The sequence below is a fragment of the Sodiomyces alkalinus genome (assembly GCF_003711515.1).
Source record: "Sodiomyces alkalinus F11 unplaced genomic scaffold SODALscaffold_7, whole genome shotgun sequence".
Classification (NCBI taxonomy): Eukaryota; Fungi; Ascomycota; class Sordariomycetes; order Glomerellales; family Plectosphaerellaceae; genus Sodiomyces; species Sodiomyces alkalinus.
In genome coordinates this window covers 1,163,513-1,178,643 of record NW_021167085.1, presented here as the reverse complement: position 1 = coordinate 1,178,643, position 15,131 = coordinate 1,163,513, and the positions used below count along the sequence as shown (strand labels likewise).

Genomic DNA, 15,131 nt, shown 5'->3' with positions numbered 1-15,131 from the left:
TAGTGCGGGTCTATTTAACTGATTAATGTATAAGGATGCTTATATCTGGGATATTGAACCGCCAGAGGTCATATTGCGTCATTTAGCACCAGGCTTCTGTGGTTTATGCACTATTCAGAGCTTAGGTACCTATCGGCGTACCATTGCCCCACACTTGCACGGCGAGTTCCTGACGATGGCAGGGGTGAGGGTCCCCACACACGCTACGGAGTACATACTTCCCCGCTCAATGTTGGCACCTGCGCATGAGCGACTCAATGCTGTGTTTTTCAAGTCCCATTCGCTGTTTGTGCACAGCCTTCCCAGTCTCCGTACCGGCTGGGTCGCAGCAGGGGTTGTTACGTCAGCTTCCTCGTCGTCAGACATTGCCAGTGACACCTTGAAACGGCACTCCACGAATTGCTTGTTTCCAAGGTTCTCTTAAATATCTGCCTGGTAGTACTCCATAGTCCAAAGGCCTCCCCTCTTTCTCGCATCGAAATTCACCATCGACCACCAGGCCAGAGCTTCTCACGAACGCTTGTCACGAACGTCTGAAATTGACCCCGTGGCCAGCCCATCGCTATGGCGTCGCTCAATCTCTCTATCAACGGGCCCTCCATCAAGAGCAGCTACCAGGCCGTCATCCATGGGCCGGCCCCGAGCTCGAGCTCCCCAACACATGCTCAATGGGCATTGTTTTCGGTTCAGGCTCCCTTAGCCAACGCCTTCCAAGACACTGGTTCGAAGGAGAGTATTCTCAAGGTCCAAACCACTGGGGGTAAGTAAGCTTGGAAAAGCATAAGACTCGTACTTTAATCTAATCTTTCTGGAACCCGGCTGACGCGGTCTCCGCTGTTCAGAGGGCGAGCTTTCCGATCTGATCGAGGATTTCAACGAGGGCCGCATCCAATTCGCTTTTGTCAAGGTCAAGGATCCCAACTCGGGCCTCCCCAAGTTTGCCCTCATCGCTTGGTGCGGAGGGGGTGTTCCAGAGAGGACGAAGGGTTATTTCACCACCCACACCGCCGCCGTCTCGAAAGTTCTACACGGCTTTCACGTACAAATAACTGCTCGCTCCGATGCGGACCTTGAGCCTGAGACAATTGTCAAGAAGATCGCGGATGCTTCGGGCGCCAAGTACTCCGCCGGCTCTGCCGCCCTTTCTTCTGCCGCCGCCACGGGGTCCCGGCCGCCAGTCGCATCGAAGCCCGTGTTTACTCCGACTGCTTCATCCTCCGCCGTTAATCCCATCGTAGCGGCACGAAACCGGAGAGGACCCAGTGTTGATGACGATGGCTGGGGCCACGATGCCCCGCCCGTCACCCGAACTGAAGTCGAAAAGGTCGAATCGGCTTATAAGCCCACCAAAGTCAATCTAGCAGAGCTCACGGGCCAGCGCCAGGAGCCCTCTCGCTTTGTCCCTACCAGGAATGAAGAAGACCGCAGCGACGTTGTGAAAGGAGGCTACCAGCCCATTGGGAAGGTCGATATTGCCGCTCTCCGTGCCGCCGCGAAGGAAGAGAAGGATGACCGTCCCACGCCCGTCAAGGGTTCCTACGAACCCGTGGGGAAGGTCGATATCGCTGCCATTCGGGCAAAGGCGCAGAAGCCTCCCGAACCCCAGCCAAGCAGCGAGGAACAGGAAGAGCGGCCTAGGTCGCTGGCTGAGCGCAGTGCCGCCTTTAACCAATCGCAATCGGAACGTCTGACGTCGTTGCCGAAACCCAAGGTGGCACACAAGTTTGGCGGATCGGCATTTACCGGTACTAAAGCACCCACGCCAGGCGGCCTTGGCTTTGGCTCCCCGGCTGTTACTGCCGCACCTCCGGTCGGCGCTGCTAGCCGAACGTTTGCAGACCAGGGCGGCAAAACTCCCGCACAGCTCTGGGCAGAAAAGAAGGCGAGGGAGGGAGGGGCTGTGCCAGCGCCTTCCCCTGCCGCTTTGGGCGCTCAAAAGAGTGGATCATCTGTCACCACTCCTCTGGGTGTCCAAAAGAGCGGAGAGTGGAAGAGTGGCTACACGGGCAAGTCATGGGCTCCGGTGCACACCGCTGGATTTGATCGGGAAGCGTCTGGCAGGTTGAGCAGGGACCACACGGGTGATACCGCTGAGCGAGGGGAACAGACTGCGGAGCCAAGCGGCGGTGTCGGCGCGTTACGGGACCGCTTCAAGAACACGGCACCTATTGGTGTTGGTGTCCCTCCTCCTGCTCCCCAATTTGCGCGCGACGAGCCCGAAGAGCAGCGCCAGGAACCCAGCCCGCCCCCCCCTCCTCCGAGCGAGACGAGGCCGTCCGGTGGCTTTGCTCTTCCCGGCTTACCGGCTCGCCCGCCTCCGCCTACAGACGAGGAAGAAGAGGAACCGGAGCCAATTCCGCCTCGCCCGGCCCAACGTCCGGTCGAACCCCAGCAGGATGGCTATGAAGAGCCCGAACATTCTCCCGTCCGCGTTGCCGTTCCCGTCCCCCGCGGCCCAGAGCCTCAGCTGGAGCGTCCCGAGGAACGCCAGCCTCCCTCCATCCCGACCCAGGAGCTCGAGAGGGGGTTGCCCAAGGAGGAGGACCTGCCGAATGAGTCGTACGACGTGGGACGAGGCGCTGCCACGGCCGCTGCCGAGCAGGAGTTGGGCCGTGACCAGGTTGCTGCAGGCCAGGCACAGCCGGGTGGCCAAGTTGGCGGCAAGCGCGCAATCATTCAGTACGATTACGAGAAGGCCGAGGACAATGAGATTGATCTACGCGAGGGCGAGTATGTTACCAACATTGACATGGTGGATGAGGACTGGTGGATGGGCACCAACTCCAAGGGGGAGATCGGGCTGTTTCCCAGCAACTACGTCGAGCTTGTCGCGGACGAGCCTACGCCGGCGCCATCAGCTGCTGCGGTCCCGTCCTCAGCACCTGCTCCCGCGGCGCCTCAACGCGCTCCTGCTTCCGCATCTCAGGGCCGTACTGCTACGGCCTTGTACGACTACGAAGCCGCCGAGGACAATGGTAAGGATTCTCTTGGTCATACTCTTAATGTATGTGGATTTGACTGACGTTTGAAAATTAGAACTGAGCTTCAACGAGAACGACAAGATCACAAATGTCGAATTCCCCGATGACGACTGGTGGTTCGGTCACTCGGCCAACAAACAGGGCCTTTTCCCTGCCAATTACGTCGAGCTCGACCGTTAAAAGGAGGAGACGGATGAGGTACAGGGGAGGGGGACAGAAGGTATGACGGGCATACTCTTTATCGGTTTCCTTTTGTCTTCCTTGACTTTGTCGCATGTTCCAGCTCTCAGAGCCGCAGGTGTTCGCATATATGATAGGGTGAATCCAGAAAAGCTTTACACGAGTAACCTGATTTCGAGTAGTGGAGGTCCCAACTACGATCTCTCCTGGCGCGGTACAGTTATCTGGTAGAGGGCTAATAAGAATGACGGAATTGCAAAGTAACCCTCTCGCTGCTGGCTTTCGTCCGCTGGGAAACGGCTAGTGCGTAACTATAAATCGCGTGGGAAAGCGAGGGAGGAAGAAGAAGAAGAAGAAGAAGAAGAAAAAGGGGCAGGTTGAAGAGGCCTCCCTAGTTCGAACTCCTGAAGATGAAAATCCAGAGGCATTGCCATCGAACCATTCCAGCCCGATTAGCCCCCGAAGAAAGCAGCAACCGTCGTAGACCCAGAACATAATGATACTCTAATAGTGAAACGCTTTGACGTTCAAACGTCCAAACCACCCCAAGGAGAAGGGAAATGCCCTATTCACAGCCCGGAAAGAAAAATAACGCTCTAACACATGTCGGCGCAGCAGTCGCAGCTAAAGAAGAAACGCATGAGCACAAGACCCGGTTTCCGGCCTTTGCCCAAGGGGGCTGGGCTGGACGAAGAGAAAATAGGGTTCATTCAGAACATGGTCGGGTTAAACTCACCAATCTACGCAGCACTCGCAAGCCTCGTCGCACATGAAACAGCAGCACAGCGTCGCGAGACAGGCGGCGAGACAGCCCCGCTGCTTCTGGTTCCCGCTGCCACTTTGCGGCGGAGGAGGCCCCGGCTGCTGGTAGGCCATCTGAGGTTGCGGTTGGGGTGGCGGGTAGTAGCCCTGAGGATTCTGGGGGGCACCGCCGTAGACCTGTCATTGTGGTAGTGGAGGAGCAATTAGCACAGGGCTCCCAGTCGGTGAGTATGTGATCGGGACGGTGAGATGAGATTTGGTCGTTTGAAGAAAGCAGGGGTGATAAGAGTCGATGATGAGTGTAGCGAACGGAAGGACGGGATAAAGGGAGGAGAGAGAAGGAGAGCATACGGGTTGAGGCGTCGGTGGTCCATAATACGGCTGCTGTGGCGGGGGCTGTTGCTGCTGGAACCCCCCTGGGTTATAGTATTCCTGGCTTGCCATGTTGGCTCAAGACTCTGTCGAAGTTCAGAGCGGAAGGATATGTTGGTAAATCGTCATAAACCATCGCACCGGTGTGCCTCGTCAGCACCGAAATCTAGGTAAGGTACGCACATGATGTCACTTCTTGTACTCCGTAAGGTACCAACGTTGTCCGTACTGTTGCGGGTTCTAGAATGCTTCGTTACGTAAGCGATACGGTTGGAAACCTTAAGCCAATGGTAGGTCCAAGCGGCGCCACAAACAAGCCACTGCGGCTCTCAACGAACGGGCAGTCGACTTCGAGATCGGGACAAGGTTCCGAACGAAGTACTTTGTACGTGGTTCATCGTGTATCACCTCAATTTGGTTCATTTAAGCTTCAGATATTCGCTTCTCTATCCCGCCTCATGCCCTCTCATTGTACAACCCCATAGAGGGACAAATAATATCCACTTCGTATAAAGTACAGAAAGATCAAATGGCCGTGTCCTAAGGTGTGAGTGAGTACGTTATATGTCTGTCACCTCTCGTACCTGGGCAACGGCTCGGACCTCGCCGAATGGTTCGCCGAAGATGATATACCCCCTGTTTCCGCTCTTGCCTCGGTACCGTATGCGTATTGGGCACCGTATTCGTCCTCCTCCGTCAGCACCGGCGCTGAGGGTTCAAAATCCTCTGCCTGTCGCGCTGTCGGTGCCGATGGTCGGCTGGGCCCAGATTCGTAATCATCTGGGAACTGGGGCGGTGCGCTTGCTTCCCTGAGCAGCCGCTGTCTCTCTAACTCTAGTTTGTCCTCTCCCTGTCCCGACTCGATGTCTTCTAGCGTCGGAGCCGAGGGGCCTTGCTCTACACCATCCGTTTCCGCGCTCGATGGAGCTGTCTCGAGTGCTGAAGTCATTGGCGGTACCATAGCTGGCTCGTCGTCCGCATCGTATATGTTGGGTTCGGGCTCTGCTGCGGCCGATCTTGACGGTCCAGCTTCAGCTTCTGGGGATCGTGGAGGTCGGCTGGGAAGCAATCTCTGTTCCTGGAGCCTCACTCGCTGCTTGTCCGTGAGCGTTCCCTCGTCCGGAAGTCGCGGCGGCGGAACATAAGCCGGGGCCTCTTCGTTGACACCTAGCCCGACTGCCTGTGGCGGAGCTGCTGTGGCCTGTCCATTCAACAGCTGGGCACGCGGCGATAGCGGCTGTGAGGGTGTTGGCTGTGAGGGTGCTGGCTGCAACGGCGCTGGCTGCGACGGCGCGGGTGTGGATGGTGCGGATGGTTGCCAGTGCCCTGGGCCACTCTCCACCGGAATGTCCTCTGACCAGGGGCTGATAATCTCATCCTGGCTGGTAGAATCGTCACGCAGCTGGTACGTCATCAGCGTGTTGCTCCTCCCTCTTTCCCTGGTGCTGTCAACTGTCCCCATGACGAGCTCAAGACTGCCCCAAACCACGCCTTTGAGGTTTCTGTGCCGCAGCGCCTCCGTGTCGATGATGTTTCCGCCGCGGGACATGTAATTGCTTCCATCCATGGCGCTCGTGCCCGCCCCGTAGCCTCCTCCTCCCCTGGATTGATTACTCCCTTGCAAATAACTCGCCATCCGGCCTCCTAGATCCATGACGACTTCCACGTAGTACCGGAAGCTGATCATGCCGCCGGGGACGCCTTTTATCGTGGGGAAGGCATCTTCGGGCACTTTAACCGTCGCCGACACCGTCGTTTCCAGAGTGTCTGGGTCGATGATGAGCGGAGCCACGACTTGTGACAAGTCCTTACGGAAATGAGGCCGTGACCTGGAAGACGACGACAAAGAGAGGCCGCTCAGCCCCGTCCTCGACCTGGGAAAATAATCCTCTTTCGTCAGTCTCTGCGAGTCGTGCTCAGACACTACGTCGGCAAATAGAGATGACGGCGGAGCAGTATCAATTTCTCCTCGCCGGTACAAAGTAATAATAAGGCCGTGCATGCTTTTCAGGGGCTTGGTATGTTGCACCGTAACTCGTACGGTAGTTGTATCGCCGGCGAGGGCGCCGCCCCGCAGAAGCTGCATCGTCGCAATGATGGTCTTGTCGTCCACGGCCTGCAGCTTCGCGTTGGCGGCGAGAGCTGTGGCCACCTGCATATCGGGCACTTGGTCGCTCAGGTTGCTGCCCGATGTCCTGCCGCTCTCGGCACTGACCTCGCTGCGAACGTCGTGCTGTATTGGACTCCCCTGCATGTCGTTGGCATCTTGGCTTTGCACTTCGGCTCCTATCGGCGTTGATTCGGTGACCGAGTCGCGGTCGGAGCCCTGATCCGTCACGTCCGAAGAAATCGGAGGTCTCTCCTGCCCTGCTGCCTGCTTTCTTCTCCTTGACTTCTTGGATATCGGTTCAACATAGATCATCTTCGGTCGGGGGCGAGGAAGGAGGCCGATATCAATTTTCTCGATCAGTGCTATCTTGCGCTCGCACGTGGTTGTGGCATTGATCGAGGTCGGGCGTGTCATCGTCGCGGTAATCATGTAGGATATTGTTCCGCGTTCGAACTGTAACAGAAAAGTCAATAGGGGAACGCACTGATTAAGCGGTGTAACCGGATTAAGGAGGGTGAAAACATCAACCATACATCAATACTGCTGGGGAGACCCTTTCCGGGGAACTGCAATTCGAACCTAAACTGGTACTTGGCCGCTTCCAGCCTGCCCTCGCCAGCGAGGACCTGCTCATCCTGGAAAAGCGAGGCATAACCGTTGCCATGATACTGTGTCGAGGGGTAACCGCTCAAAACGGGATTTGCCAGTTCGCGGTCGGCGACGGCGGGCCCCTTGGAAACGCGGACGTAGCCATGGAGCGAGACCGTCAGGTGTGTGATGCGTATGGGTTTGACGACGGTCACTATGACAGAACCGTAAACCTTGTCACCGGCAGAGTATTGGCGGTGGGGTTCGCTAGGGCTAATGTGGAAGTCTGCGAGATGGCGGGTGCGATTGCGGTTCGGGAGGGCAAAGCGCGAGAGAAAGGACCGGGCCGGGGAGGGTTTCCGATCGACGGGGCTGACGGGATTGAGATACGTGCCCATATATGCGGCGAGAGACAGACGGCGGCGAGGCTGCGGGTCGCCGACGACGCCGGTCTCTTGGTGGCGAGGCGAGGACGGTAAGGAGGCGGAGGAACGAGACGTGCCGGGTAAGGCCGGCGACGGTGGAGAGGCGCCAGCAGGAGGCGCGTTGCCGACCATCCGGCAGGCCGTGCCAACGCGCGAAAGGCGCCTCGCGTGGCGTGCGTGTTGAGTTTTTCCGTCCTTTTCGCCCCGTGTATTTGAGTCTCCTCCGACAAGAGAGCAACGACAGTGGCGGTAATTGTTTCTCGCCTATTGAATGATCCACTCAAGTTTCAATCAAAGGCTCGATCTTAAGAGGCAGAAAGTGCTGTGTGTTATCTTGGGTCCCCACGGGTTGGGACGATTGGAATGTCAAGATCGTTTGGATTTTCGTGGTCGTCGTCGCGTCGCCGTTCGCCGTATAGTCGTAGTGTCGTCGAGAGTCGTCGCGGTCGTCCAGTGGTCGGGTCGTTGTCGCAGAACTGGGCAGCCCGTGGTCTTAGAAATTGGGTGACTAACAGAGGTTTATGTGATCTGTGGTGTGTTGATCTTTGGTGGATGCTGGGCGCTGGGCGAGGAGAGCAGGTACTAGGTGATGAGGGACGAAGGTAGGCAGACGACGAGGATGGACGAGGGTGGGAGAGGGTGATGCCACTTGCAGGTGCCAAGAGATTATTACGGGGCAACCCTGCCAAGAAAGCTTCGCTCTTCTTGTACCGACGACCACTGGCGCTTTCTCTTTGTTCTCTCCCCTTCGTATCACAGACAAAAACACAAGAGCACAGTAATTTTAGTGCGTGCACGCAAATGCATAAACTAATAGCACTCTAAGAAAGAGGGGACAGAAACGTGGGAAGCCGAAGCCTTGGCTGACAACTTTGAGAAAGCAAAGAATGAGGAATCAGAATTCAAATCAGAATTCAAATCAAAATTCAAACAGAGATGCGAGTAAAGAGGGGGGGTTCATCTCATAATTTAGTTTCAGGATGCAGGGAGACCGTAATTAAAAAGTGGCCTGAGATGGATGACGAATGATTCCAGGTTGTCAGGGAAAGCGGGGACTTTGGAAGAGACCGACGCGATGACCTGGGCTTCGGCTAGGGAACACCTACCTAAACTAAGGTACCTTACTAAATTAGTATACTACCTTAGGTACCTACCTAAGGTAAGGCACCGTACCTTGCCTACCTAGGTATTATTGATGTCAGAAACAATGCCATCCACGTGCCTTACCGGTAGGTAGATAAGGTAGTGTCGAATAAGGTACCTTACGTTTGGAGTACATGATACGGAATACCTGACCCCTTAGACCATTGTTTTTCCTCGGCCGTTGTTGGCCGTTGTTCGCCGGTGTTTCAGCAGCTTGGACCCTTCCACTGCTTACTAGCCCGACCGCCACCAGCACGCTTTGAAATAATATGATCCAAACCATGCTCCGTGTCGTGCGGGCTCATCTTCAGGCATCCAACCAAGACGCGGAAATTTCGAAAGTTTGCTCTTCATATACAATTGGGCCATATACTACCGGGTGAACATTTCTCTTGCTTCATACTCTTGTATATTCTCGTCCAGCCCGGCATCGGCATGGTCGTATAAAGTACCAACTGCTATCTTCCTTTCGTTTATCCAAGTCCCACGCCCGGATGCTTAAGACTCCAATATCAAACGCTAAAGTAATGATCTCATCCACGCAATGCCATGTCATGACGTACAGGATTTTCTCCCGTCGGACGCCTGAAACAAACAACTCAAAAAAAAACCCCCACTTCCTCTTTTCTTCGCTTGATTTTTTACCAATCTAATCCAAGGCGTCTCCGCTGAGAATACTCTGGAGAATGCCTGCACCAACGCCCTGCGTCATCTGTTCCATCTCCTTCTCCCCGACACAACTAGCCAGTCGTTTCTCTTCCGCCGTGATCATCACGGCGTTCCGTCTCCTCTTGCTGGGCGTTTGAGCAATGAGACCCCCCAACTTGCCGTCTACCGGGTTGACTAGGCCGAGAGTCTCCAGGCTGCCCACTACCTCGCGGAACTCCGAACTCGATAGCGGGTGCAGCACAGAGTCCTGCGTGCAAAGGGTAGAGTATGTATCATAAAGCATCTTGACTGTCGGGGCAAGAGTCCGTGACTTGGAAGGCGTCGCTGGCGCGGTCGCCATTCGTGTTATCGTGTCCCGGTTCCGCTTCTCCAGTGCGACGAGAGCACATAAAGCCGCCTTCTGCTGCAAATTCAGGGCCTTGAGTCGCTGGCTCGTTCCGTTGCTGAAGGCGGCCTGCGTAACCTTGTTCAAGTGGGCGATGGATGCACGAGGCGCCGTCTCCGGCGCTAGCTGTCTTAGCGACGCGGCCGCCATCTGTGCCACGCTCCTATGACTCTCGCCCCTGGACGGTGACAATTTGTTGGCGGCTTCGCCGAGCGGCTTCCGGGAAGGTGTCATTTGCAACATCTTCTCCCGTGCCTCCATCTCATGCTTCTCTCTCTGCTCGGCCTCTACTAAATCAAGAGCTCTTCGGCAAATCTCGAACGCCTTCCGGAGGTCACCAGTTTGGCTTGAAACCTTTCTCGAGCAAAGTTCGATGGCCGCTGGGTGAATGAACGGCGGTGTTGCCTGTTGGCTGCCTTCGGGAAGCAAACTCTTAAGACGTGTGGTGATGATGTTCTTAATCTGTGCCGCGGAGTAGGGGTGGAATGGTAGCAGGTCCGGCTTCAGATTCTTGGACTTAAGTCGCGGCAAGAATCGGTCTGTGAGATCCAGGGCGTTGGCGATACCGATCAACATGAGCCTGGACGGCTTTTCCAACGACCACTCAAATAGCCGATAGAGACTTTCCAGACCCATAGTCAACACGTGATCGATCTCATCGAGCACGACCATGTAGATGGGGCTGTCCTTCTTCGAGGTGATGAATATTTTCTGCAGCGCGGCTATAGCTTGCGCCTCGGATCGGTCGCCGCTGTGCCCAAGGTTTTCGAGCAACGCGTGGTAGAGATCCCTGGATGACTTGATGCTCATGCAATTGACAAATGCGTGGCGCACGTTTGTAGTTTCCGGCCTTTCCGACCACTGCTGTGTCACGTCCTTGATCATGGCGCTCTTTCCGGTACCTGGAGGCCCGCTGACATAGAGGCAGCCGCCAGGGCTTGAAGACGAACTACGTTCGACGAATTTGACCAGGCGTAGACGCTCTGCTTCGCGGCCGATGAGTTGTCCGGGATCAGCACCTCGCGCAAAGAGCTGCCGCGCAGAATGATACACCGTCAGTTGGGTGCTCGGAGAAGAAGGTGTCTGAGGAGTTAGTCTCTTGAAGAGCTTCCCAGCGGACATGACAACATGCCGCGGAGTTGTCGGGGTGTTGGCAAAGGCATCTCGGTGCCGTGGTGTCTGTGGGGTGATTGGTACAGGGCTAGAAAGGCTAATCTTGGATCGTGGGCGACCTGGTCTACGCGGTGTAGGTGTTGCGATGCAAAAATCGTCGTCATCGTCATCATTGTCGACCTCAGATATCTTGTGTAGAAATCGTTGCGTGGTAGTTGTTTCTGGGTTTACGTTCTCGTCGTTCACTTCTCTCAGGCGGGCGAGGGACCGTCTAGTTCGCTTGGCCGGGGAATCGGTATAAAATACTGTAGGAAATATATGAGTAACGAATTATCTTTGACAGGGTTGGACTGGGGCTTTGGATCGTTCTTACTATCGTCGGGTAGATCCCTCGTCCGTTTCCCAAGGCTGGTGCGAGGCATGGCAGCAAAGGTGAGAACGGCCCCGATGGTCTAAGGATGAATTGTGATTGCCAAATCAATTGATGCTTGACGTGATAAGGAAGAAAGGACAATGGACAGAGTGAGGAAGCAACGATGTGGTGAAAACCGAGGTTGACCAGATGTACACAATAAGGCACATACAAGTTGTTGCATTCCTTAGGACAAGTTGTCAGGGCGTCGGGTGCTCCCTGCTATGGGAAATTAATACAAGGTAGAACCGCGTGCCAGGGAAAGTGGACCATGTTCGACGCGTAAATTGATCTCGCGTTCGCGTTCCAGCACGCGTGCCACACGAACCCTCCCGCGTGTGGCTGAGGCGCTGTGGTTCATGCAACGATAGGTACCATAGGTAAGGTACCGTACTCCACAGCACAGTGCTATCTGAGGCACATGTGTGTCTTTTATTACTGTGCCCTATGCGTCATTCAGATAACACACTGGGGGCGAGGGGCCGGAGGTGCCCGCTGTACAATTGGACCTTTTTAGGAGCGGCCATCACCGAGGTCCATTCGAACTTAACTTGACCAGGCCGGAGACGATGTCTTTTGTCTCTTGTCCCGGCCATGTCTGTTTGCCCAGTCATGTTCTATCCGATATGAACTGGACTCGCAGGTTGTCCCTGATCGACCGCCTTATAGTTGGTTCCCACAGCTGCCTGCAAGAATCGCCACAGCCGGGCAGTGTTCCCAGCTCTGCCCTCGATCTTCATTGAATGCAACTTCAGTTATCCCCGACCAGGCAATGAGGCAACCTATCTTCTCATTTTCATGAGGCTCAAGATGGAGGACAATTCTGCTGGATACAACTCCCGTGTGGAGGAACTACGAAGTCGCGAATTTCCCATGTTAAAAGGTCAGTAAAATCTCAAACCTTTTGATCGAGATGTCACCTCTAGTTGACACGTGCCATCAGATTCTGTCTATCTCGATCATGCCGGGACAACTCTGTACTCAAAGTCCCTGGTGGAAAGGGTTTCCGCTGATATGATGTCCAACTTGTGGGGAAATCCGCATTCGGGTTCATCACCATCTCAGTACACGACTGCCCGCATCGAAGACATTCGTGTACGCTTACTCCATTTTTTCAATGCCGACCCGGCCAATTTTGATTTGGTCTTCGTCGCCAACGCAACCGCTGGTGTCAAACTCATCCTCGAAGCATTCCGTTGCCGGCGAGACGGATTCAGTTATGTCTACCATCAAGCCTGTCATACGAGTCTCGTAGGAGTTCGAGAAGAAGCCAAGGAGAGCGCCTGTGTCGATAACGCCGCAGTTCACGCTTGGATTCAAGGGAAGAATCCCTTCAAAGCGCATCCAAGGATAGGATCTGCCGTTCTCTTTTCATACAGCGCTCAATCCCATTTGGACGGAACACGATATCCCCTGTCGTGGTCGCACGACCTGAGACGAGCGACCAAAGCCTCCTCCTTACCCCTGTACACCCTTTTGGATGCTGCCTCCCTCGCTGCCACATCGCCACTGGATCTCGGCAATGCAGAGTCTGCGCCCGATTTCACCGTCGTCAGTCTCTATAAGATCTTCGGATACCCCGATCTTGGAGCTCTGATCGTTCGAAAGCAAGCGGAAGGTGCTTTTCAATCTCGGCGATATTTCGGTGGCGGCACGGTAGACACTGTTCTCTGCGGGAAAGAACAGTGGCATGCACCCAAGAGTCAATATCTACACGAAAGACTGGAAGATGGGACGCTTCCGTTTCACAGTATCCTCGCTCTCGACGCAGCTCTCGAGGTCCACCAGGAACTCTTTGGGTCCATGGATCGGATCTCCTCGTACACCGCCCATCTCAGCCGTCGTATGTTCCGTGGCCTCGCTGGCTTAAAGCACGCCAATGGGGAGCCAGTCTGTGTTTTGTACTCGGCGCAAACCGGCGACGGGGATGGGCCTCATCCCGGACCCGTGGTATCATTTAACATCAGAAACGCGTCCGGTGCCTGGGTCAGCCTAGCCGAGTTTGAAAAGCTAGCTGCTTTGAAGAACTTCCATGTACGGACTGGCGGCGTATGTAGCCCTGGTGGGGTTGTCGCTGCGCTTGGACTACACCCCTGGGAGGTGAGGAGGAATTTTTCCTCCGGCTTCCGCTGCGGAACAGACCAGGATATCATTGCAGGCAAGCCGACAGGCGTCATTAGAGTTAGCCTCGGTGCTATGAGTATTGTCTCGGACGTCGACCGGTTCATCTCCTTCATCGAGGAATTCTACAGGGAGGAGGAACCAAGCATCACTCTGCCTGCTGTTTCTCGATGCCCCGAATTTGTCAGGTTCGAGGTCCAGCAAATAATGGTCTATCCCATCAAGAGCTGTGCTGGGTACGCCGTTCCTCCTGGTGTACCTTGGGAAGTGAAGCCCGAAGGCCTGGCCTGGGACCGAGAGTGGTGCCTTGTCCATGAAGGAACTGGCCAAGCACTGAGTCAAAAGCGATATCCCAAAATGGCCCTCATCCGCCCCTTTTTAGACTTCGACAATGGTGTGCTGCGCTTGAAATACTGTGGCCAAAAACACACCGACATACTCGACGAGATCTCGGTGCCTCTATCCGCCAATCTCTGGATAATCGATTCTGACTTGGCAATTCGGCCATCGTCTTCCAGGGTATGCGGAGACGAGATAGCCGCCCAGAACTGCACCGTCCCCGAAGTCAATGGGTTCTTTTCTACGATTCTATCAGTCCCTTGCGTTCTGGCAAGATTCCCTCCCGGTGGTCACGGGCGTAGTATGCGACACGCCAAGGCACGAATTCAGGGCCATCAGAAACTAGGAAGGCGCTCAGGGGGAGAAATCAGAAGCATGCCTGGAAGCTTTCCCGCCTTGCCGTCGCCGCCGGACTCGGACTCGGAACAGAAGACGGGCAGGATTCTCCTCTCCAATGAGAGCCCAATCCTGCTTGTGAACACGGCAAGCCTCGATGTCTTGAACCACATCATCGTCGCTAAGGGGGGAAATCCGGTGCCTCCCGCTGCATTCCGAGGCAATATTGTCATAGGACCTTCGGCGGGTTCGGGCGGGGCGTCAGACGATCTAGCGTATACTGAAGATAACTGGTCGAGCCTAAGGATCGGGGTGCAGCAGTTTCAGTTGATGGGCTCCTGTCGACGATGCCAGATGGTCTGCGTCGACCAAGAGACCGGAGAGAAACGCGAGGAACCGTTTGTCACATTGGCAAAGACGCGACGTTTTGATGGCAAGGTGTTTTTCGGAACACATATGCGTCATAAAGCCCAGTCTGGCGCGCAGACGAAGGAGACCCAGTTCCCGACAATCCGGATAGGGGATGCCGTTCATATCGATGCGTGAAAAAGAAAAAAAAAGGGGGGAGGGGGGATTCCGTTCGGCAAGGGATTTCCCAGTCCATCTATCTTCTGCGAACTTTGTCGCTAGATATTAGAACTGATGGCTGAGGGGAGATACGACAGCTATGACAAAACCTACGACGAGATGAGACTACGACACGCAATGGTCTTAAGAAGTAAGATCAATATTCGAATATGCGCTGTTATTCTTAGGGGTTTTCCGAATGCCAACTCCCATAAATATCACGCAGGCTGGGTGAGTGGATGAATAGATGGCACTGGGCAGATGGGAGAGTCGAGTACGAAGTGAGCAAACTTGCCATTCCCGCTGTATCGTACACCGTAATGTAATGCTTCTGCCGTCGCAACATTATACACCCAAAATGACCGTATCATCTCACATTTTCACGTCGCGTTTCCTTCAATCGCGACGTATGACCAACCACCAAGCCCGTATTCCCAGTCAACCCTGTCCGACAAGGCGAATGGTTTCTAGATTCCCGTCTTCACTTGGGAGGGCTCGGAGGTCCCTCCGTGAAACTAGATTGGCCGGGTGTCAGTACACAATTCTTATATGGGAGGAGGAAGAAAAAGAAAAGAAAAAGAAAAAAAAGACAAGAGAAAATGTTACTTGGTTGCAGTCCGTCGCCATT

At 55.0% G+C, this 15,131-nt stretch overlaps 5 protein-coding genes across 5 annotated transcripts in view; 2 read left to right on the top strand and 3 right to left on the bottom strand.

Moving 5' to 3' along the window:
* Positions 1-474: 474 nt before the first annotated feature.
* Positions 475-3,131, top strand: SODALDRAFT_195730 (hypothetical protein). Its single transcript, XM_028607167.1, has 2 exons — positions 475-760; positions 843-3,131. Exons 1-2 carry the CDS (start codon positions 565-567, stop codon positions 3,020-3,022), a joined length of 2,376 nt encoding a protein of 791 aa, XP_028465207.1. The 5' UTR covers positions 475-564; the 3' UTR covers positions 3,023-3,131.
* Positions 3,132-4,866: 1,735 nt separating this feature from the next.
* Positions 4,867-7,391, bottom strand: SODALDRAFT_340699 (hypothetical protein; the record flags this gene model as incomplete). Its single annotated transcript, XM_028612975.1, has 2 exons — positions 4,867-6,858; positions 6,939-7,391. The coding sequence occupies 2 exons, from the start codon at positions 7,389-7,391 to the stop codon at positions 4,867-4,869; spliced, it is 2,445 nt and encodes an 814-aa protein (XP_028465206.1).
* A 1,526-nt stretch (positions 7,392-8,917) lies between these two features.
* On the bottom strand, positions 8,918-11,320 carry SODALDRAFT_313555 (cell division control protein). The gene is made up of 2 exons (XM_028609236.1): positions 11,102-11,320; positions 8,918-11,033 (listed from the first exon to the last, which is right to left on the bottom strand). Exons 1-2 carry the CDS (start codon positions 11,148-11,150, stop codon positions 9,211-9,213), a joined length of 1,872 nt encoding a protein of 623 aa, XP_028465205.1. The 5' UTR covers positions 11,151-11,320; the 3' UTR covers positions 8,918-9,210.
* A 343-nt stretch (positions 11,321-11,663) lies between these two features.
* On the top strand, positions 11,664-14,962 carry SODALDRAFT_313552 (MOSC N-terminal beta barrel domain-containing protein). The gene is made up of 2 exons (XM_028609235.1): positions 11,664-12,023; positions 12,084-14,962. Exons 1-2 carry the CDS (start codon positions 11,939-11,941, stop codon positions 14,480-14,482), a joined length of 2,484 nt encoding a protein of 827 aa, XP_028465204.1. The 5' UTR covers positions 11,664-11,938; the 3' UTR covers positions 14,483-14,962.
* SODALDRAFT_334490 (hypothetical protein) overlaps positions 14,504-15,131 on the bottom strand; it is a 1,288-nt gene continuing 660 nt past the window's right edge. Inside the window, exon 3 of the mRNA XM_028612229.1 lies at positions 14,504-15,018. Within this exon, the coding sequence (XP_028465203.1) occupies positions 14,985-15,018 (34 nt within the window). The 3' untranslated portion in view covers positions 14,504-14,984. The remainder of the gene's footprint in view (positions 15,019-15,131) is intronic.

Coding starts and splice junctions, on each gene's coding strand:
- SODALDRAFT_313555 (XM_028609236.1), bottom strand. CDS start 11,150: ATGCCTCGCACCAGCCTTGGGAAACGGACGAGGGATCTACCCGACGAT. Junction 11,034..11,101: donor GAGGGATCTACCCGACGATA/GTAAGAACGATC, acceptor TATTTCCTACAG/TATTTTATACCGATTCCCCG.
- SODALDRAFT_195730 (XM_028607167.1), top strand. CDS start 565: ATGGCGTCGCTCAATCTCTCTATCAACGGGCCCTCCATCAAGAGCAGC. Junction 761..842: donor CAAGGTCCAAACCACTGGGG/GTAAGTAAGCTT, acceptor TCCGCTGTTCAG/AGGGCGAGCTTTCCGATCTG.
- SODALDRAFT_313552 (XM_028609235.1), top strand. CDS start 11,939: ATGAGGCTCAAGATGGAGGACAATTCTGCTGGATACAACTCCCGTGTG. Junction 12,024..12,083: donor CGAATTTCCCATGTTAAAAG/GTCAGTAAAATC, acceptor ACGTGCCATCAG/ATTCTGTCTATCTCGATCAT.